General features: G+C 44.2%; 1 protein-coding gene across 1 annotated transcript; it reads right to left on the minus strand.

The window, feature by feature from the left end:
• Window positions 1–214: 214 nt before the first annotated feature.
• On the minus strand, window positions 215–21,351 carry LOC121004067 (claudin-12-like). The gene is made up of 2 exons (XM_040436141.1): window positions 21,124–21,351; window positions 215–1,393 (listed from the first exon to the last, which is right to left on the minus strand). The coding sequence occupies exon 2, from the start codon at window positions 1,379–1,381 to the stop codon at window positions 647–649; it is 735 nt and encodes a 244-aa protein (XP_040292075.1). The 5' UTR covers window positions 1,382–1,393; window positions 21,124–21,351; the 3' UTR covers window positions 215–646.
• Between the last annotated feature and the right edge of the window lie 1,216 nt (window positions 21,352–22,567).

Below are 22,567 nucleotides of genomic sequence, written 5' to 3' on the forward strand. Positions count from 1 at the left end.
CTCCCGCTGAGCTCCATTGTGTACTACCCAAACGTAAGGGTTGTGGGCGTAGATGAGCAGCAGCCACAACACTTCCCATAATGCTGTGCACTGGAAGATCAGCCAGAAATGTAAACACCTACTACACCCTTCTCTGGGCCAAAAACTCCACCCACTACACCCTCCATCATCCCCTTGCTGTCTCTTTCTAATGTTTCCACCCACACAGCTTTGATATGACAACCAGTGGACGCGGCCTACTCTGATTGAGGGCATCGACCAGCCCATTCCAAGATCACATAGGTCTGACATCACGACCGTTCGGCCGAGAATTCAGACAGATGGGAGGTAGTCGTGATGTCAGAGGAAATACAGTCTCCACAGAGGGTGCCGTCATATGACCACTCTCCCAATCTCCGGAGTGAGACAGAAAAAATAGCGCAAACACATTAGTAAGGGCTCATTCGCAGGACCTTATGAATGGGTCCAGGTGCGGATCCGCAAAACACGGCACAGTCGTGTGAATGCATCCTAAATTGTAGGGCCTGGCAGGGGAGGGAAAGACGTATACTCACTTATAACCCCTTTAATGCTCATTACACAATATACAGCGCCAAGAATGGAAAAAAAATTAAAAAACATCGGTGTCACAAATGACTCTATAGAACTAAACAGTATAGGTGACAGGAAAGTCTATGTCAATGGCTGACAGGTGGGACTGAGAGGAGTATGAGGGGGGAATGTAATTCTGCATATTTGGGATGTGAGAGTAGAGGGGCTGCCAGTAAGCAGAGGTCAAGGATTTACAATTACAGTACCACACAAATAGCAATGCCGCAGTGAAGAACATTCCTCCAGCACTCCCAATAGCAACAAAGACGGCAATGTCATAGGTGAAGTACGGCCCATATTTGCTGTTTAAGATATGGTTGTAAAATATGACCCAGGCGGATGGGGTGATGCTCATGGCACCTGCTAAACAAAATAGCATGCCAGCCACAAGATGGCAGCCGGAACTGTTGACGAGACACTTGGTAAGCTTCAGACTTGGCATGGTAGAGCTGAATGTGGTATTACATATCCCCGTCAGACACAGGATAAGGGCAGCGGCCCCCGTCAGGATGCTGAAGGGAAGGGCAAACTGCAGGACACGGATATCCAACTGGTCCACGCTGGCGTACCATTCTGTATCATAGATCATACAGTCCCTGCTCCATTCTAGGCGCGTGCACTTCACCCATAACCCCATGCTGACTGTGAGGTTCTTCTCATTCCTGTTAAATGTGTAAAGCTTCATCAGCCTCCATTGGGGTAGAAGAGTGGCGGCAAAGAGACCTGATATGGAGGCCGTTCCGCATACAAAAGCCAATAAAGTCACTGCGTGCACCTCCTGGCAACCCATTGTGACCAGTGACTGTAAAAGAATAGAAAATGTTCACTATAACACAGCGATCTATATATTTTATATACCATACATACTGTAGATAGCCCATGATGAGATGTGAATAATGAGGCTTAAAGGAGTATTCCCACCTGGGACATTGATGGGAATACAGATGTCAGATAGGTGCAGGTCCCACCTCTCCAGAACAGGGCCCCTGAAGAGAAGGGCAAGCAGCTGAGCATGTGTGGCCACCCTTGTTCACCACTATAAGAGTTCCAAAAACAGCGCTGGCTCGCTATTTCCATAGCGGTGATTATGGAGGTGGCCACACTTGTGCGCCTTGCTGTCCATTCATGTTGATACGCCTTCCGAAAATAGCTGAGCGTGCTTGCTCAGCTATTTTCCAAAGTCCCATTGCAGTGCATGGAGAGCATGCCATGCATGTGTGGTGTGTTCTCTTCCACTTCTGGGGCCCCATTCTGGACATAGGAGCGGGTCCTGACATTGATGGCATAACCGAGAAATATGCCATCAGTGTCCCAGATGGGAATAGACTTTTTAAGTGGTTGTTCAGGTTCAAAAAATAAGACTGCTTTCTTTACAAAAACAGCACCATTTCTGCCCACAGGAGGTGTGTAGTATTGATTCTTACCCCATTCACTTCAACAGAGCTGAGCTGCACTACCGGGCACAACCTATGCGCAGGTGTAACCTATTTACATATAGTCATAACAGACTAAATTTCGCCCTATTTTTTTCACTCGTTAACAAGTTTAAAACTTAACCTTTATTCAATTCCATTTTCTAGAATCATCCTTTGAATATAGAGGTAATGGTTAAAACACTCAGTGGGAGACACTGAGTATATATATAAATGCTTAATGTCTCAGCAGCCATACAAGATCCGTTGTGCTAGTGTTTGTGCGCACACTCCAGCACTACCTATCTCAAGTTCATTTCCCCTCTTTACTGCCTAACTGTCACGGCCTATGGGGTACGCTGTGACACTGTTGCCACACTTGCGGTTGCCCGCGGCAACGTGTTGCTGTCAGAGCATGTGGTGGCAGTGTCTCGGCCTTCTGGGTGATTGCCGTGACATGGTTGCAACGCATGCTGTTGCCGGTGATAACGTGTTTGGTATGCTTTTGTGTGCATTTCCCCTTTAAGTTGTAGCCTCCCTCTGTCTGGTGCTTTAAGGGTTAACTCCCTGACTGGGTGTGGTCACTTGTCTTATATCTTCTGTGGTTTCCTAGCTGGAGTGAGTTGTACTTCAGCTGTGGTTGGTGCTGGAGCTCTGCTCCAGTCCAGGGTGTTCCATCTGTCCAGTGAGGGCCACCCTTGTGGTCATCAATGTTATCCCGGTGTCTCTTTCCCTTCCTCTCCTTATTTGTATGGAGTGGGTTATGTTCAGGGTGTTTGTTTGTCTAGTTTGGTGTTACATGTCTGGTGGTGTTTGGTGTCCAGCATGTTTACTAGACATTCCCCTGTCTCATGTTTATTGCAGCTATGGATGTCCTGGGTCCCTGTGTGGTTTGTGGTGTGTGCTGTGTCCTTTAATATTGGTGTGGACAGCAGCACTAGTGCACGGGTTCCAGTCATTGTGTCTGTGGCAGGTAAGTGTGTTATGGGTTTCGCTTACCTGCCATCTCCTTATGCTGTATGTGTTCCCCTCTCCTTGTAGCCTGGCCTCTGATAGAGACTCCTGTTCCTCCATTACTGGGATGAACAGGTTGTCTCTCCCCTGCTCCTTGGTGAGGGATTACCAGGGCGACTTAGGGTCACTAGGTATCCTGAGTATGAGTCGTCCTACCATCGGGGTCCGCTCATACGTTGAGGAGTAAGGGAGAGGATTAGGGACGCTGGAGGAGGTGACCTGCTCCCTTATTACTCCTTTTGGCCAGGCTGATTCCCTTTTACCTTTGACAGTGCACGGTGGGGGGTTTCCCCCACTCCCCACCGTGACACTAACTGTGCTCTCACTGTTTCACTGACACCTAGCTAACGCTGCCCCCCGACATGTTTCGCTGGAAAATTCGGCGCCCTCAGGGGAACCGGCGAAGACAGCCCACTATAAGTACTTGTATAATGACATCAGTTTACTGTATCGCCAATGGCCTTGTTTAGTATATATATATATATATATATATATATATATATAGAGAGAGAGAGAGACCCGTGTGGAGAAGATACTCCATCACTGATAGGATGGGGTAACGACACAGCCCCTTACCTCTCCTCCGGTAACATACGCCCCTCTCATCCCCTCTGAGTCGATATCGCGATCTCCAGACGTTTTGCTATGTCTTCGTATTTGGCGCATGTGTGAGGACTTAGTCTCACTTATCGCTGGGTCCAGCTTTCTGCGCATGCGTCTGCTTACCCTTCATGCGATGAATAGTGATGAACTTGTTACACTTTTGCTGCTAATAGCTATTTAAAACTGTAACTATATGTACTCTGTTTATATTTATTGTTAGCGATTCTTTCGCACTCATAGTTTTATGGTTAAGAGTAAATGGTTTTATAATTAATTGATTACCGATTTTAGACAATCTATAATAGTTACAGGTAAATAAAGCATACTTATCACGTCTTCTAGATGTAATATTCTTACAGTATTATTTTAAAGGGTAACAAGAAGGGGGAGGGGGGAATATATAACATATCTTTATATAATAGTTATTGTATTTAAGTTGATCTTACACAATTTTAACTTTTTCCCTTCAGAGATAATATTCTAACTACCTCCTCTTCAACCACTAGGTAGGTATAGGCCATTGGACTAGATCCGTGCTTGTTTTATTGTTATTTTATTTTTGTCTTATTGTTAGGCTACTTTCACACTGGCGTTTTGGCTTTCCGTTTCTGAGATCTGTCATCGGCTCTCACAAGCGGTCCAAAATGGATCAGTTTTGCCCAAATGCATTCTGAATGGAAAAGGATCTGCTCAGAATGCATCAGTTTGCCTCCGTTCCGTCACCATTCCGCTCTGGAGGCAGACACCGCCTGTCCGCCTGAGGAAGTGGAGGCAAACGGATCCGTCCTTGGCTATGCTACGGTTGTATTATTGTAACGGATCTGTTTTTGCAGATCCATGACGGATCCGCCCAAAACGCGAGTGTTAAAGTAGCCTTAGCAGTTTTTTTTGCCACTATCACCCTTTATTCCTCAATTGTATATGGTAAATCAATATTTTTATCCCAAAATTCTACCAGTGTAAAATAGCTACCATTTTTATATAGAGTATAAGACTAATCTTTCTTCTGAAAATACAACCAGAATAAAAAGAAAAAGTTTTTAACGCAACTATGGGTGTCTTCGCCTCCTTTTTATCAATCTCTTATATAGAAAGTTACTGTGGCGAAACCAACCTCGCCACTGGGTTTTGGAGAGGACTGGCTGCTGGCCTCTTGCCCCTGGATTATGGGCCATATACTAACTTTTAAACCCCTGAACCGATTCAAGTGAATTTTGGATAGGTTTGTCCCCACGTTATACTGTTTAAATTGATGTTAGTTAGATGTATGGCCAATGTAAACTCACAAAGCTGTAACAATTTATAATAAGTGTAACTTGTCAGCTTGGGAGGAAAATGCTGGGTGTGTTTCTATTGTGCCATTGTCCCATTGTGTGTTTAAAGGGTGATGTCTGTCCTATTGTCTGCACATGTGTATTGGTGACTTCTCTTTGTCTTGAGATATAATTGGATTACGCCTCGGGTGTCTCGAGGGCAGAGAGGAGGAAACCATGATGCATTGTGGGGATGTGTTGTGTCTGTGTGTCCTAAGTGCTGTTTATCTGTCCTATGTCACAGTCTTCATTCTGGTCCTCTGGGGGCGTGAACGATTGGTTGCTGTAGTTGTAAATTACTGATTGGTTGTATTTCAAACCCCTGTGGGCAGTACTATGTTTGTGGTTGTGAATAAAAGAGGCTGTACGTGAAGTACAGTCAGTCCACTGCTTGACCCTCAACACGGAGCCTTGTCTCGTTATTGGGGGGATCCGCTGTATGCTGTTAGAGGCTGATTGCCAGGAGAGTAAGCTGATTCCTGTTCGTCTGCTAGCAGCTATTCGTGAGGTTCCAGTTTGGAGTGCTACTTTGTATCCAGTTCGGGAGTTTGGTGTATCCTGCAGTAGCTGTGCCTGTCTCTCAGAAAGGGGCATATCGCCTAAACGGATTTTAACCCCTTGTCTGCTGAAACGGTCCGTTACAGTTACTCTCATATATTAGCTTCTAGAACGATGTCATAGGAAGGACGAGTATGTAAAACCTTCATTAAGTCCATGTGGTGATAAGCTATTGAGACGATCGATCCATCTAGTCTCTTCTTGTGGCAACCTTTTGTCAATATTGCCTTGTCTAGGGCCTGGTCTTATTTTACTAATTCCCCAGAATTTTAAACCCGAGGCATTTCCATGATGTTGTGATCTTACGTGTCTAGATAGTCGTATCTTCTGCAGTATTGATGCTGCTAATCTGTCTTCTCAACTCCTGTATGGTTTTCCCTACATACAACTTAGGACAGTCACATTCAATTATATAGATGACGCCTGTCGACTTACAATTAATGTAGTCTTTTATTTGCTACTTTTTCCCATCTAAGGGGTTATTAAATGTTTTAGTTGGTATCATTTGGTTACAAAAAGTACATTCTCCACAGGGAAATGATCCTTTAGTTTTAAGCCATGTCTCCATCATTTTCCTCCTCAGTGACTAAAAGTGGCTGTGTACCAGGGTTTCTTTCAGATTTTTCCCTCTCCTAAATGTTATACTTGGACTCCCTGGTAGTACCTCATTTAGATCGTTATCTGCCTGTAAGATATGCCTGTGGCGTTGTAATATCTTTCGGACTCTTTCATACTGTACATCATAGTTACCTATGCATCGTATAATTTTCTTTTCCGGACCAACTTGTTTATTGGTCAGGAGTTGATTTCTGTCCATATTTTAGGCCCGATGCAGACTCTTTTTAGGGTACCTTCTATCTAAAAAAATATAACCTGTCTTATTCTTGTCCACGCTTTGCGGACAAGAATAGGCAGTTATATTAAAGGCTGTCCGTGCCGTTCCGCAAATTGCGGAACGCACACGGACGCCATCCATGTTTTGCGGATCCGCAATTTGCAGACCTCAAAACGCACAACGGTTGTGTGCATATAGCCTAAATGTGACTGTCCCAAATTGTATGTAGGGAAAACCATACAGGAGTTGAGAAGACGGATTTCTAGACATCTTAGCAGCATCAATACTGCAGAAGATACGACTCTATCTAGACACGTAAGATCACAACATCATGGAAATGCCTCGGTTGAAAATTCTGGGGAATTAGTTAAATAAGACCAGGCCCTAGACAAGGCAATATTGACAAAAGGTTGCAACAAGAAGAGACGAGATGGATCAATCGTCTCAATAGCTTATCACCACATGGACTTGATGAAGGTTTTACATACTCATCCTTCCTATGACCGCTCTAGAAGCTAATATATTAGAGTAACTTTCTATATAAGAGATTGATAAAAAGGAGACGAAGACACCCATAGTTGCGCAAAAAAAAAAATTATTTTATTCTGGTGGTATTTTCAGAAGAAAGATTAGACAGTCTTCTACTCTATATAAAAATGGTTGCTATTTTACACTGGTAGCATTTTGGGATAACAATATTTATTTACCATATACAATTGAGGAATAAAGGGTGATAGTGGCAAAAAACTGTTAAAGAGGACCTTTCACCAGAAGAAAGCCTCTAAACGGACTATACAGAAATGTAGAGCGGCGCCCAGGGATCCCGCTGCACTTACTGTTATCCCCGGGCGCCGCTCCGTTCGCCCGATATAGCCTCCGGTATGTAAGTAGTTAGGCTCCACCCACTTGATCCTGCCGGCGTCGTCTTCTCCTATGCTGTAGCGCTGGCCAATCGCCAGCGCTACAGCATAGCTGTCTCCAGATCTCGCGGGATTACGGAAGCAGTGAGTGTCCTGGACAGCCCAAAGCGCTGTTTGACAGATTCTGTGCTTGGCGTCCTAGAAATCCATATTCTCCGATTTAGATTATATTTGCATGGCCATGCATAGAGTGCGGAGGTGCTTCTGTGACAGGTGTGCGGACCAGACGCGTTTCGGGACCTCATTTACTTTATACTAGTCTGTATATATATTTATACTGACTGAGTATATTTACTTGAATGCGCTTACTTGTGTACGTACAGGTATAAAACACTCATTTTTTCCCATTTTCTCTTCTATTCATATTCATATATTTTAGCAACATGAATCCTTCTGAGGAACAAACTAATCCCCAATCCATTCAATCCATTCCCATTGGTTATGAGGTACTAATTTCGGATTCTATCCAACAAATGGTGGATCAGTCCGTCTCAAAATCTGTATCCGTGGCAATACAGTCAGCCATGGTATCCATTCAGGACTCCATTTCTAAATCCCTTTCCTTGGTAGTAAACCAAAAGTCCCCTCAAAATTATCCTTCTACCCCGACTGACAACTTCCTCTCAGCGGAAGATTAAATTACGGAACTGGCCAAAGGTTTTAAACTACCGGGCAAAACAACCAAAAAGAGAAGGTTTACAGAAGACCCAAAATCCTACACCCTGGGAAAGGGTCAAAATTCCAAAGAACGTCCGCATAAACCATGCGGCAAAGGTAATGGTGGCGAAAATCCCCACAAAGGACCCTCCACCCGGGAGGAGACTACCAATAGCCGGGTTATGACAGCCAGTAAGAGGGCTAAGTTTATCTCTTACAAAGAAATATCTTCCTCCGCATCATCAGATGATTCTGATTCAATTCTAAAAGACGAATTACCATTTTATTATGAGGATGACTATTCTGAGGATCCTGAGGAATCCTCTTCAACTAGCCAAATTTTAGAATCTTTAATTCTAGACAGTCAGAGTATCCCCTTCTTCAACCCCGACCAGATAAAACACCCTAGATCTGGAGAATGGGTTCCCCAACCTCAAATATTTAAATAAAACTGGTAAGAACCCCAAAAGAGGTCTGGACAGATCATTTAAACTTTGCCAAGACAAACTTTTAGACTTATTGGGACCCCTCACAAAAATATTAGATTTATCAGAACAAGCCGTTATTATAGGCCAACCAGTAGACACGTCAATCCTTCGTGGCTTGGCCCAAAGAGCCATCTGTTTCTTTGGAAACATTAACTCTGCCCTGAGTGCGGAAATAAAACGCAATATATTAATGAAATTAGACCCACAACTCACTCATCTGGCCAATTCAGACCCTGATGAGTCGGCTGAAGGCCTCCTTTTTGGAGATTCCCTCATCAAGGAGATAGGGAAATTCGTTGGAGTATTTTCCTCCCTCGATAAGGCCAAAACATCCTTAAAGAAAGTGGGTCAACCCAAAATTTTTGGCAGGGCTGGGAAAGGCAGGGGCCGCTTTCCCAGCCGAAACTCACAGTTCAGACAAATTCAGCAGGCTCCCTTCCAACCAGACAGACCTTTCACCTTCACACCATCCACTACACCATTTTTTCCTACCAGAGGACGCCCATGGAGAACCCGAGGCCAGCGAGGTTTCCCTAGATCCAGACCCTCATCAGGTAAGCTCTTCTACCCTAAACTATTCCCACATTCCTCTAGGGGGAAGACTGAAACATTTTTTCCAAACATGGTCTTCTCTAACCTCAGACTCATGGATCCTGAACACCATCTCAGGATATCAGATAGATTTCCAATCCTCTCCCTCACAGAATCACATCCCTAAACCAATACATTTCTCCACTCTAGATCAAGACTTCATAGAGTCAGATACTAGATCTTTTCCACAAGAGAGCTATCATTCAGGTACCTCCTCTATCTCCAGGTTTTATCAGCAACATCTTTCTAGTAAAAAAGAAAGACGGAGGTCACAGACCTGTCATAAATTTGAGAACCCTCAACGATTTCGGGACTTATCACCACTTCAAAATGGAAGGAATTCACCTTCTCAGGGACCTCTTACTCCCTCAAGATTGGCTAATAAAAATAGATCTAAAGGATGCTTATCTCACCGTACCCATACATCCTTCCCATCAACCTTTTCTACAATTTTTCTGGAACAACCAAACATGGCAATTCACTTGCCTTCCATTTGGCCTATCATCAGCCCCTTGGTGTTTCACCAAATTAATGAAACCAGTAATATCATACCTAAGATCCCGAGGTGTACGTCTAATCATATATTTGGACGATATTTTAATTATGGCACAATCACTCTCACTAATCCTTACCCATTCACAATGGACCATTTCTCTTCTAACCAATCTGGGTTTCCTAATCAATTACAAAAAATCCATCCTATCCCCATCCAAAGAAATAGAATTTTTGGGATTCAATATCAACACCGACTCTGCTCTACTGAGTCTTCCTACCAAAAAGCTCACTTTGATTCGAAGAGAAATCCGTTCAATACTAAACAAAGATCTAGTTTCACTACGAACCATTGCACAAATTGTGGGCCTCTTGTCGGCCTCCATACAAGCAATCTTCCCCGCCCCATTACATTACAGAGCCCTCCAACGTCTAAAAACTCAACATTTAAGGGAGGGTCTACAATATTCGGACAAAGTTCCACTATCCTCAGAAGCCAAAGAAGAACTTCTTTGGTGGCTTCAACATATTCAGACATGGAATGGGAAAATGATATTCAATTCCCTACCAGATCTGATTCTAGAATCAGACGCCAGCCTTTCGGGATGGGGCGCTCGTTGTGGTCCTTATTCCACAGGAGGGAAATGGTCAGACTCAGAATCTCAGCTACACATCAATTGTCTGGAATTACTAGCCGCCTTTTTCGCCATGAAAAGTTTCGCGAAAGACAAATCACACTGCTGCATCCTTCTACGTATGGACAATATTGCAGCAGTTCAGTACATCAACCGTTTCGGGGGCACTACCTCCAAGATTCTAACCGACATTGCCAAAGAATTTTGGCACTTCTGTCTAGACAGGGATATCACCTTAAAAGCAGAATACCTTCCAGGTCTAATAAACTCAGTTGCCGATTGGAATTCCCGATACCTTTCGGATTCCAGCAATTGGCAATTGAACCCTTTCATCTTCAAACAGATCAACAATCTATGGGGTCCCCTCCTCATAGATCTATTTGCATCACGACTAAACTCCCAACTTCCCACCTTCTTCAGTTGGCGTCCGGATCCAGAAGCCTTAGCCCTAGATGCTCTCCGCCAAATTTGGCCACAAGGACGCCTTTACGCATTTCCCCCCTTTGCACTAATCTCCAGAGTTCTACTTCAGACAATCGCTCAGAAATCCACACTAGTGATCATCACCCCATGGTGGCCGTCTCAAACATGGTTTCCCACACTACTCAGTCTGACGATAGATATCCCGAGAATTCTTCCCTCTCCCCAAGATCTTCTCCGAGACCCTTCGGGACACCTACACCCTCTAATCCTATCGGGACACTTAACACTAATAGCTTGGTTGATTTCAGGCAACAAACAATCAATCTCGACCTTTCACAATCTGCTATTGACATCCTCTCTGACGCATGGGCCCCGGGTACCAAAAAGGCTTATAGATCAGCCTGGAAAATTTGGCTTCATTGGTGCACTCAACGGAACCTAGATCCTTTTCATGCACCTATTACCCACATATTAAATTTTCTTTCTGAATCTCTTAATATGGGGAAAGCTTATAGGACCATAAACCTTTATCGTTCCGCAATATCATCTGAACATGCCCCTGTTAACTCCATCCCCGTTGGCAAACATCCCATGGTTTGTAGACTTATGAAAGGTATTCGCTTTAGAAACCCCCCGAAACCTAGATACCACTCCACTTGGGACGTTACCTCCCTTCTAAATCTTTTTTCTACGTGGGAAGATAATGAACATCTCTCACTAAAATTACTCTCTTTTAAAATCACGACCCTCTTATGTCTCATATCCATAAAAAGGGTTTCAGATGTTAGAGCCTTAGACATTTCTCACAGATTCTTCACCCGTAACGGTGCAACCTTCCAAATCACCAGAAGAACCAAAACCAATCTACATATGGTTTCCTACCCGGCTTTCCCTTCTAACAATAAACTATGCTTTGTCTGTTGTTTAAAAACATACGAATCCATGACCCAATCTTTACGCTCTCCTCAATCCTCCCAACTCCTTATTTCTTTTCGCAAGCCACATCTTCCAGTATCTTCCCCTACATTAGCAAGATGGATTAAACTTACCATGCAAATGGCAGGAATTAATACAGCAAACTTTGGCCCACACTCTCTTCGAGGAGCGGTTTCCACTAAAGCATTCCAAAAAGGAGCTTCCCTCTCTGATATTTTGAAGGCCGCGGATTGGTCTTCAGAATCCACTTTTAAAACATTTTATTTCAAACCTGACTCTCATGTATCCATGTCTATCATATAAATTACATTTGTGACTTTGGACATACATTTAGCTTTAAACTTGCACAATGGGAGCCTCCTGTCACAATAAAATTGGAGATTTTCCTAGCTATTGTAACGAAAAATATAGATTTTATTGAAGACAGGAGGCGAGCATTGTCCCCCCCTATTAACCCAACCCTAATCGTATATACATTTTCTGTTTCCATAGCATACTAGAATATCCTCGATTCTTCAATCCTCCAGCCATCATCGAATGTTTCTGTTATTCCGGATTTGTTTCCTCTAGATCTACTCGACATTCCTTTTATACTCAAGATCCATTTAATTTCAAGTTACTTCATCTCGAGTCACCATCAAGAGAGGCAGAATCTATACCATCATCACCTTTTATACACTAAGAAGATCACTGATTGGCTATCTGGACTTCCTCATTTACATATTTAGTATCTGTTTTGTAATACTTATTCTTGCTGCTAATGGGAGTAGTAAAGAAAGTTATGCACAATGCTCGCCTCCTGTCTTCAATAAAATCTATATTTTCCGTTACAATAGCTAGGAAAATCTCCAATTTACCATATACAATTGAGGAATAAAGAGTGATAGTGGCAAAAAACTGGTAACAATAAGACTAAAATAAAAATAGCAATAAAACTAGAAGGCATATAGTCCAATGGTCTATCTGTTATATAGATAGAAACATAGAATGTATCGGCAGATAAGAACCATTTGGCCCATCTAGTCGGCCCAATATACTAAATACTATGGATAGCCCTTGGCCCTATCTTATATGAAGGATGGCCTTATGCCTATCCCATGCATGCTTAACCCCTTAAGGACCGGGCTCATTTTCACCTTAAGGACCAGGCCATTTTTTGCAAATCTGACCAGTGTCACTTTAAGTGCTCATAACTTTAAAACGCTTTGACTTACCCAGGCCGTTCTGAGATTGTTTTTTCGTCACATATTGTACTTCATGACACTGCTAAAATTGGGTCAAAAAAGTAAATTTTTTGCATAAAAAAAAAAATTTTTTACCGTAAATTTTGAAAAATTAGCAAATTTCAAATTTTCAGTTTCTCTACCTCTGTAATACATAGTAATACCCCCAAAAATTGTGATGACTTTACATTCCCCATATGTCTACTTCATGTTTGTAGCATTTTGGGAATGATATTTTATTTTTTGGGGATGTTACAAGGCTTAGAAGTTTAGAAGCAAATTTTGAAATTTTCAGAAATCTTCAAAATCAGGTTCAGGTTTGAAGTCATATTGTGAGGCTTAGATAATAGAAACCTCCCAAAAATGAAACTACACCCCTCAAGGTATTCAAAACTGTTTTTTCAAACTTTATTAACCCTTTAGGTCTTCCACAAGAGTTAATGGCAGATAGAGAAACAATTTTGAAATTTATATTTTTTGGAAAATTTTCCAATATAATCAATTTTTTCCAGGAGTAAAACAAGGGTTAACTGCCAAACAACACTCAAAATGGGTTGCCCTGATTCTGTAGTTTGCAAAAACACCCCATATGTGGTCGTAAACTACTGTTTGGCCGAACGGTAGCACATAGAAGGAGGGGAACACCATATGGGTTTTGGAAGGCAGATTTGGCAGGACTGGTTTTGTTTATACCATGTCCCATTTGAAGCCCCCTGTTGCACCCCTAGAATAGAAATTTCAAAAAAGTGACTCCATCTAAGAAAGTACACCCCTCAAGGTATTCAAAACTGGGTTTACAAACTTTGTTAACCCTTTAGGTGTTCCACAAGAGTTAATGGCAGATGGAGAAACAATTTTGAAATTTCTATTTTTTGGAAAATTTTCCAATATAATCAATTTTTTCCAGGAGTAAAACAAGGGTTAACTGCCAAACAACACTCAAAATGGGTTTCCCTGATTCTGTAGTTTGCAAAAACACCCCATATGTGGTCGTAAACTACTATTTGGCTAAACGGCAGGACATAGAAGAAGGGGAACGTCATATGGTTTTTGGAAGGCAGATTTTGCTGGACTGGTTTATTGACACCATGTACCCTTTCAAGCCCCCTGATGCACCCCTAGAGTAGAAACTCCATAAAAGTGACCCCATCTAGGAAACTACGGGATAAGGTGGTTGTTGTTTTGGGACTATTTTTGGGGTAAATTTGATTTTTGGTTGCTCTATATTACTCTTTTTTGAGGCAATGTAACAAAAAAAATTAATTCTAAAATTGTTTCTACATTCACTATTTGGTTTTGTGGAACACCTAAAGGGTTAACATAGTTTGTAAAGTAACTTTTGAATACCTTGAGGGGTGTAGTTTCTTAGATGGGGTCACTTTTTTGGAGTTTCTAGTCTAGGCTACATCAGGGGGGGCTTCTAATGGGACATGGTGTCAAAAAAAAAACTGTCCATCAAAATCTGCCTTCCAGAAACCATATGGAGTTCCCTTCGTTCTATGCCCTGCCGTGCGGCTATATAACCATTTACGACCACATATGGGGTGTTTCTGCAAACTACAGAAATCGGGGCAATAAATATTTAGTTTTGTTTGGCTGTTAACCCTTGCTTTATTACCGGCAAAATGGATTCAAATTGAAATTTTGCCCAAAAATTGGTGTTTTGGCACAGTTTTTATTTTATATTTTTAACACCGTTCATCCGAGGCGTTTGGTCAAAAGTTATTTTTATAGCGGCGACTTTTACGCACGCGACGATGCCCAATATGACTGGCTCTCAGTCTTTGGAGACACTAAGCAGGCATCCTAAAACTGCGGCCCTCCAGATATTGTAAAACTACAATTCCCACCATGCCCTGCTGATGGCTGTAGGTTGTCTGGGCATGCTGGGAGTTATAGTTTTACAACATCTGGAGGGCCGCAGTTTGAGGATGCCTGCTCTAAAACTAATATTTTTTGGGGAAAGAAAAATTGTTTCCGTGTCTCCAAAGTCTGAGAGCCATAGTGTTTTATGTTCTCTAGTGGACTGTTGAGGATTATAAAAATTTAGTACTCCATGGAAGTGTGATACTCCCTGAAGCAATTGATAATGCAGAGGCCCGGATGATCGGGGCAAGTGTCACATTGAGTAGTGGTGTCCTTCCGTATCCCCCTCTTGTGACACACTCTGCACTTTTTTTGGGTTCGTCCCTTCTTTCCAGTATGGGGGACCACACCTGGAAAGTGTTGGCCAGGGACGATCCGGGCGCCTCCAATTCCCGAGGTACTCCGGCCTGATCTTTCCCGGTCCGAAAAGATCAGGTCCTTGAGGACTGCCTCATAGAACTGGAGGAATGTCCCTGTGCTGCCAGCGCTTCGGGATAGTACAAAAGAGTTGTACATGGCAACCTGTACCAAGTAGACCGCAACTTTTTTGTACCATGCCCGGGTTTTGCGCATGGCATTATATGGCGTGAGGACTTGATCAAAGAGATCAACTCCTCCCATATACCGATTGTAGTCGACGATACAATCGGGCTTGAGGACCGTTGCCACGGTACCTCGCACAGGGACAGGGGTGGTGCCGTTACCGTGGATTGTGGACAGCATAAGGACATCCCTCTTGTCCTTATACCTGACCAGCAACAGGTTTCCACTGGTAAGTGCACGGGTCTCACCCCTGGGGATAGGTACCTGGAGGGGGTAGGCAGGGAGGCCGCGTTGATTTTTCCGCACGGTCCCACAAGCGAACGTGGATCTGGCGGCAAGGGACCTGAACAAGGGAATGCTGGTATAAAAGTTATCCACGTACAAGTGGTAACCATTATCCAGCAGTGGGTACATAAGGTCCCACACGAGTTTCCCGCTAACACCCAGAGTGGGGGGACATTCTGGGGGTTCAATACGGGAATCTCGCCCCTCGTACACACGAAATTTGTAAGTGTACCCTGAGGCACTCTCACAAATTTTGTATAGCTTCACGCCATACCTCGCCCGCTTTGTGGGAATATATTGGCGGAAACTGAGTCTCCCCTTGAACGCAACGAGAGACTCATCAACCGCGACCTCCCTTCCAGGTATCGGAATAATGCAGACATTTCCGGATGGCCTCAAACCGGTGACGTATCATGACCATACTGTACAGTGGGGTCTGGTATAGGACGTCCCCACTCCAGTATTGCCTGACACTGGGTTTTTGGACTAGACCCATATGCAGCACGAGGCCCCAAAATGTCCTCATTTCGGCTGCACTGACCGGCGTCCAGCCACCGGGTCTAGCCAAAACTGAGCCTGGGTTTTGAGCGACGAACTGTTGGGCGTACAGATTCGTCTGCTCCACCATCAAATTCACCAGTGAGTTACTGAAAAAAAAACTAAAATAGTCTATTTCAGTAAACCCCACTGTGGGAATCTGGATTCCAGGATTGCCAGCAAAATCCGGAATCTCAGGCTCAAAGTCCACTGGGGGACACCAGCTAAGTTCATCGGCAGGGGGCTCCGGTGGACTTATTTGGTGGGCCGGGAAACCAGTACGAACCCCAGGGCGGCTCGTACTAGGGTGGGCCACAGGATCCCTAGCATGTGGGGCCCCTGGCTCCGCCTGGCGGCGTCTCCGCCGCCTTGGTGGCTCATCGTCATCAGATGATGATGAGGAGGATGCGGATGATAAAAGGAATGTGGGGTCATCCTCATCCTCACTGGGGCTCTCAGAGTCGGAGGCAATCTGGGCGTATGCCTCCTCGGCCGAGAACATCCGGCGGGCCATGGGTGTGTGTGCGTGTAGGTGTGCGTGTGTGGCAAACTTTATTATATGTGCGTGTGTGTGGGGGCAACGGGTGTTCGCGTACTAAAAAGTCCAGGCAAAAAAATGGGCAAGTGTTAGGAAAAAAAAAAGTTAAAACTTGCTGATCAGCGGTACAACGCTGATCAGCGGTCGGTGGGGTGGTGGGGTGGTGGGGCGGGCGATGCGCTAACAGTGGACGGACGCTAAAAAGTGCCGGCCAGTCAGCGCACGCAGAAAAAAAAAAGTGGTGGTGAGGGGGGGAGGCTGGTGGGGGGTGGGGGGGGCTGGTGAGGAGGGGCAAGTGGCAGGGGGGGTCTGGGTTAGGGTTAGATGGAAGTTTGGAAGTTTGGAATAAAAGTACTTTTTTTTTTTTTCTAACTTACTTTTCCCTTCTTTCCCTGCCTAACGGTGCCTCTCCCTCACTGACCCTAACCTACCTGGGTGGCGATGGGTGCAGGAGGGTGATGGATTCCGATTAGGGGGACACAGGAGCTGGTGCTGGACGATGCTGCACGGTCAGGGTGCTGGACAGGAAGAGGAGGGGAGAGAGGAGCGCAGGAAGTTTGAATCTCGCGCCTCTCTCCCCTGCACCAATCAGCACCCTGGACAGCGGCATTCAGCACCAGGGCCAGCACCGCCTCTCCAAATCCTCGGACTGCGATAGGTGGTGTATAATTACGCCACCGATCGCAGTCTTTTTCCGGTTCATCGGGTCACAGGACACCCGAATGGACCGGAAACGCAGAAAACCGCAGGTCTGAATTGACCTGCGGTTTTCTGCAATCGCCGATACGGGGGGGTCAAATGACCCCCCCCTGCATTGTTACGGGATGCCGGCTGAATGATTTCAGCCGAAATCCCGTTCCGATTAACCCCTGCGGCGCCGGAGTTCAGATTTTAAGTCAGGACGTACCGGTACGTCCTCGGTCCTTAAGGACTCGGGAAATAGGGCGTACCGGTACGTCCTAGGTCCTTAAGGGGTTAAACTCCTCCACTGTATTTGCAGCTGCCACTTCTGCAGGAAGGCTATTCCATGCATCCACTACTCTCTCAGTAAAGTAATACTTCCTGATATTACTTTTAAACCTTTGCCCCTCTAATTTAAAACTATGTCCTCTTGTAGCAGTTTTTCTTCTTTTAAATATTCTCTCCTCTTTTACCTTGTTGATTCCCTTTATGTATTTAAAAGTTTCTATATATATTCCCCTCCCCCTTCTTGTTACCCTTTAAAATAATACTGTAAGAATGTTAAATCTAGAAGATGTGATAAGTATGCTATATTTACCTGTAACTATTATAGATCGTCTAAAATCGGTAATCAATTAAAGGGAGTCTTTTACCTAAAATCACCATTATAGAGCACTAACATCAGGATCTCCATTCCATTCCCCATATTAGAATGCTACCTTTCATATTGCTGTCCATCGCCGATTGTCTCAGAAAAACGCTTTTATTCAATATGGTAATTGGCTTCTATATGTGCCCTGGGGCGGCCTTGATGCGGCCGGTGCCCATGCCCCTCGGTGCTTTTCATACCAAACCCCTCCCCGTTCACCCCTCTGGCCCGCCCTAGGTTATTCTGATTACCTCCTCCCTTCAGTGAGAAATCCTTGCTGGAGTGTGCGCACAAACACTAGCACAACGGATCTTGTATGGCTGCTGAGACATTAAGCATTTATATATATACTGCCAATACTCAGTGTCTCCCACTGAGTGTTTTAACCATTACCTCTATATTCAAAGGATGATTCTAGAAAATGGAATTGAATAAAGGTTAAGTTTTAAACTTGTTAGCGAGTGAAAAAAATAGGGCGAAATTTAGTCTGTTACGACTATATGTAAATAGGATATATTGAATACGCCCATCACTTGCTAAGTGGGAAATTTTTTGTTTATGCACAGGTGTGGCACTGGTTTTTGAAGAAAGAGCCCTGTTTTTACTCATCCTTTGCAAACTCTTTACTATGGAGGTCTTCTGGAAGTTGTAGACATTTTTCGAAACAACAAAATACAGAAATAAATCAAACGTAGGGATGTTGAATGGGTTTTCCACTGTGGAAAATCTTTTTGTTAGCATGCTTTCTCAACAAGTTGATCACAGTGTCCTATTGCTGGGACCCTCAGAGATCAGTAGTAATCTGTGAAGGAACCTTACAAGAGAACCCTCTCAAGTGAAATTGGGCAAAAGTCATCTCAGCCATTAATGTTGGAATACCTGTTATATGCGGCAGCCCGAGGTGGCTGGTGTTATGGATGTTTCTGTATGAGTTGTGCTACATGATTTCCTAACTCCCATAGAAATGAATGGGAGATACATAAACAACAGTGCAGCACGTGGAACCCAAGCCACCGCTGGCTGCTGCATATGGCCGGTATTCAAAGTTCAGGCATCAATGAGGATATCCTTTTAATCATTATGTTGTCTAGGGAACAGGCTAAGGGTACAGTGACAGCTTTCGCAGCCAGGATCGCAGGGGGCATTGCAGTGATCCCATATAAATGGGGCCGCAGTGCGAGTCGTAGGAGTACCACGACTGCAACCCGTGAATTGCAAAACATCAAGAAGAGCTGGATTTTTTGCAATTCAGAGGTCACGGTTGTGGCACACATGTGAATCTCGCTGCGACCCAATTCATATGGGATCATCACTACACTGCAGGCCCCTGCGATCCTTGCCATGACCAGTGTCTCCATGTAGCCCTTCCCTAAAACTAGCCATACACAACAGCTATCCATCCCACCCCCACCAATACAGAACACATATGGCTCACTAGTTTTCTGTGAGTTGTGTGTTACTGTGGAGGACGCTGAATAATGTGTCTCATCACATGCCCCTCCACCCGCAGCCCTTTTATGGACAGGAGCATTTAAAAAATCAAGGGTTGTGATTACACTAATATAGAACACGGTGCAAATGGTTATCTACCGTACTTTATGGGCTATAAGACCCACTTTTCCCCCCAAAAGTGAGGGAAAAAGTGGCAGTGCGTCTTATAGTCAGAATGCTTATGGCTGCTTCCATTAGGGAAGCAGTTATCATCATGTGGGAGGCGCAGGGAGCAGTTAGGGAAGCGCTGCGCTGACTCTACTCACCCTGGTCGTCTTCTGAACTCTGCACTGTCATGACCGTGTACAGCATCAGGATGTAGTGCATGTAGGCGCGCATTATGACCTGACGTTGTGCAAGGTCAGGTCACAGTGCAGTGTGGGCCGGAGGAATACCAGGGAGCGGTGAGTGGCAGCACCGTCCTGAGCAAGCGAGGTTAGTTTATTTTATTTTTTATCTGATCTGAGGTCTGTTCTGAGACTGATGGAGGCTTGGAGAAGGGGGGCTGTTCTGAGGCTGATGGAGCTTGGGGGTCTGATCTGAAGCTGATGGAGCTTGGGTGTCTGATTTTGGGGTCTGATGAAGAATGGGGATCTGAGGTCTGGTCTTTTTTTCCTCCTCCAAGTCCTAAAAATATGGTAAATGGCATATAATCTTCATTACCTTTCACCTGAACACCCCTTTAAAGAACAAATGACAGTGTTGGTTGGACATTCTCTGCAGAATGACGCTAAATTAAAGGCGTATTCCACAGGATATGACATAACTTTCTGATAGGTTTGGGTCATACCTCTGTACATCAGTGTAGGTTTAATGGGTACACTGGGGCCGTGCATCAGTTTCTTGAATTAAGGGAAGAGAGATTACCTTAGGTATAAAGGGGTTGTCCTGCTTCAGGAAGAGACCAGACAGCACATATGATCCGCCTGCAGTAGAGAATAACTTGTTACTTACCTTACAGATCCTGCGCCATTGCTCCAGTTCTCCCGGCAGGGTTATATTCACCTGGCTGCAGCAGTGATGACACGTTGACAACATGTGACCACTGCAACCCATCACTGGCCTCTTTGGTGCACTGCCGAGGCCAGTGATTGGCTGCAGTGGTCACGTGTTCTCTATGTGATGTCAACGCTGCAGCCGGGTAAACAGAGCCCTGACGGGAGATCTGTTCTTTATTGCAGGTGGATCACGTGGTGTTTGGTTTCCTCCTGAAACCTGACAACCCCTTTAAAGCTACAAAGAAGAATAAAAACCACCTTCATTTCTGAAGCTGCTCCTTACTTTCTTTTATAACTGTTAGGCCCCATGTCCATTTTGCAGTCCGCATATTGGAGATTGGCAAAATACGGATGTGGTCCGTGTGCTGTCCACATTTTCCTTGCAGACCCATTTTTTGGGAACGGACATATGGATGCAGAAAGCACACGGATGATGTGCTTTCCACATCCTTATGTCCGTTCTGCAAAAAGATAGAACATGTTCTATACTTGTCCACAAAATGCGGACGCAACACGGACCGGATCCGTATTTGCAGATCTGCAATTTACAGACTGCAAAACGGATACAGTCGTGTGCATGGGGCCGTATTGTGTTTACACAGTGAAAACCTCAAGAAATACTGCATCCAGGAAAGGAACAGGTGCGATCTGTCTAGACATCTACATAGAACTCATTTATCCATCGCTCTTCCCTAGAATTCATTTCTTCTGCTAGTTAAAAAAAAAAACTGACAAAGAAAATACACCACTAAACATAACACGATGCCAGCCTTGAAGAACCAGAATATAGAGATGCTACTAAATACTGTATATAAAACATATAATAAGCAACCATTAGACTCACCTTCTCAGGCTTAGCGTCCCCTCAGGCAATGCACATCATGCAGCAAACAGCAGTCGGATCTTTTCACAGCTCCCGCTCTCATCAGATTACCATTTCCAAAATTAGGATTCAACCTGCGCCCCAGAATTCACATTGCGTCATCACTGAGCTCCTGGAGATGGCGGCAGTGCTGCAAGACCCAGCTGTGACACAACTGCACGCTGCTACATTGAAACACGAGCAGTCTCCTACCACCCACACAGCTCTGCTAGGTCACACTGCACATGCCCAGCATCCTCACAGGGGCATTCTGGGATGATAGTCTCTCTGTACCCTGGCAGATGCAAACAATCACATTCTCCAAGACTTCAAATCCCAGCATGCTCTCTGCTGGAGGCAGTTCATACAGCTGCATAGACTAGAAGCAGAGAGATAAACGGAAGTGCATGGTTCAATAAACTGATGAGAAATTAGAAACTGTAAGGCCTAGTTCACACAGTCAGTATTTTCATCCTGTAATTTGCCCACTGGCCCCTGGTATTGCCCATACGGCTCAGGTAGGTGAGTGTTAGGGTCCGAGTTACTTGAGAAACCTTGGCGCGGTGCTCGGGCTCAGACTTGTCCTCCACAGTAGGATGTGTTGGCTAATCTCTCAATTTTTTTTTTTTGTATAATCTTTATTTTCAGAATATCTAACAAATATTACCATTGACCAACATGACAATAGCAAGTAGGAATATGAACAATCCAAGAACAGGAAGTACCCAAAAGTCCGTGGTGATCATACATTACCATAACAATACTAGTAATAGTAGAAGTAATGACAGTAATAGTAGTAATGACAGTAATAGTAGTAATGACATCTGTCACATGTTTAAACAAGTGAGAAATAATACAGGCATGAAAAAAATTAAAAAACATGAATATAAACATGAATATTGCCACCAACAGTGTCGCACTGCATGACTCAAGACCAAATCTATTCACTCGTAATCAGCCGCTAGTGTAACTTTTATGCCATTCAGACCAATTCTCCCATGTCTGAAGAAACCTATCATGAGACAAGGTTTCCCAACTAGTCAGTTCTTCTAATTGGTAAATCTCACAGACTTTATTTACCCATTCTCTCAGGCTAGGTATCTCTTTAGATAGCCAGTATTTCGGGATGAGTAACTTAGCTGCAGCAATAAGTTCTGCAGGTAGTGAATTTCTATTCAGTTTAAAATTGCTATCAGGTAAGTTTAGGAGCGCCACTAATGGTGTGATGGGGGAGCTAGTTCTGCATATTTTTTGTACCTCTTTCGAAATGAGATCCCAGAAGTCCGTGATCTTCGGGCACGACCACCACACGTGATACATTGTTCCTTTAGCCCCACCACATCTCCAGCAGTCTGAGGTTATTGATGGAGTTATTGTATGCAATCTATCAGGTGTTTTATACCACCCTGTGACTATTTTAAAGGAG

The sequence above is a fragment of the Bufo bufo genome, chromosome 6, assembly GCF_905171765.1.
Source record: "Bufo bufo chromosome 6, aBufBuf1.1, whole genome shotgun sequence".
Classification (NCBI taxonomy): domain Eukaryota; kingdom Metazoa; phylum Chordata; class Amphibia; order Anura; family Bufonidae; genus Bufo; species Bufo bufo.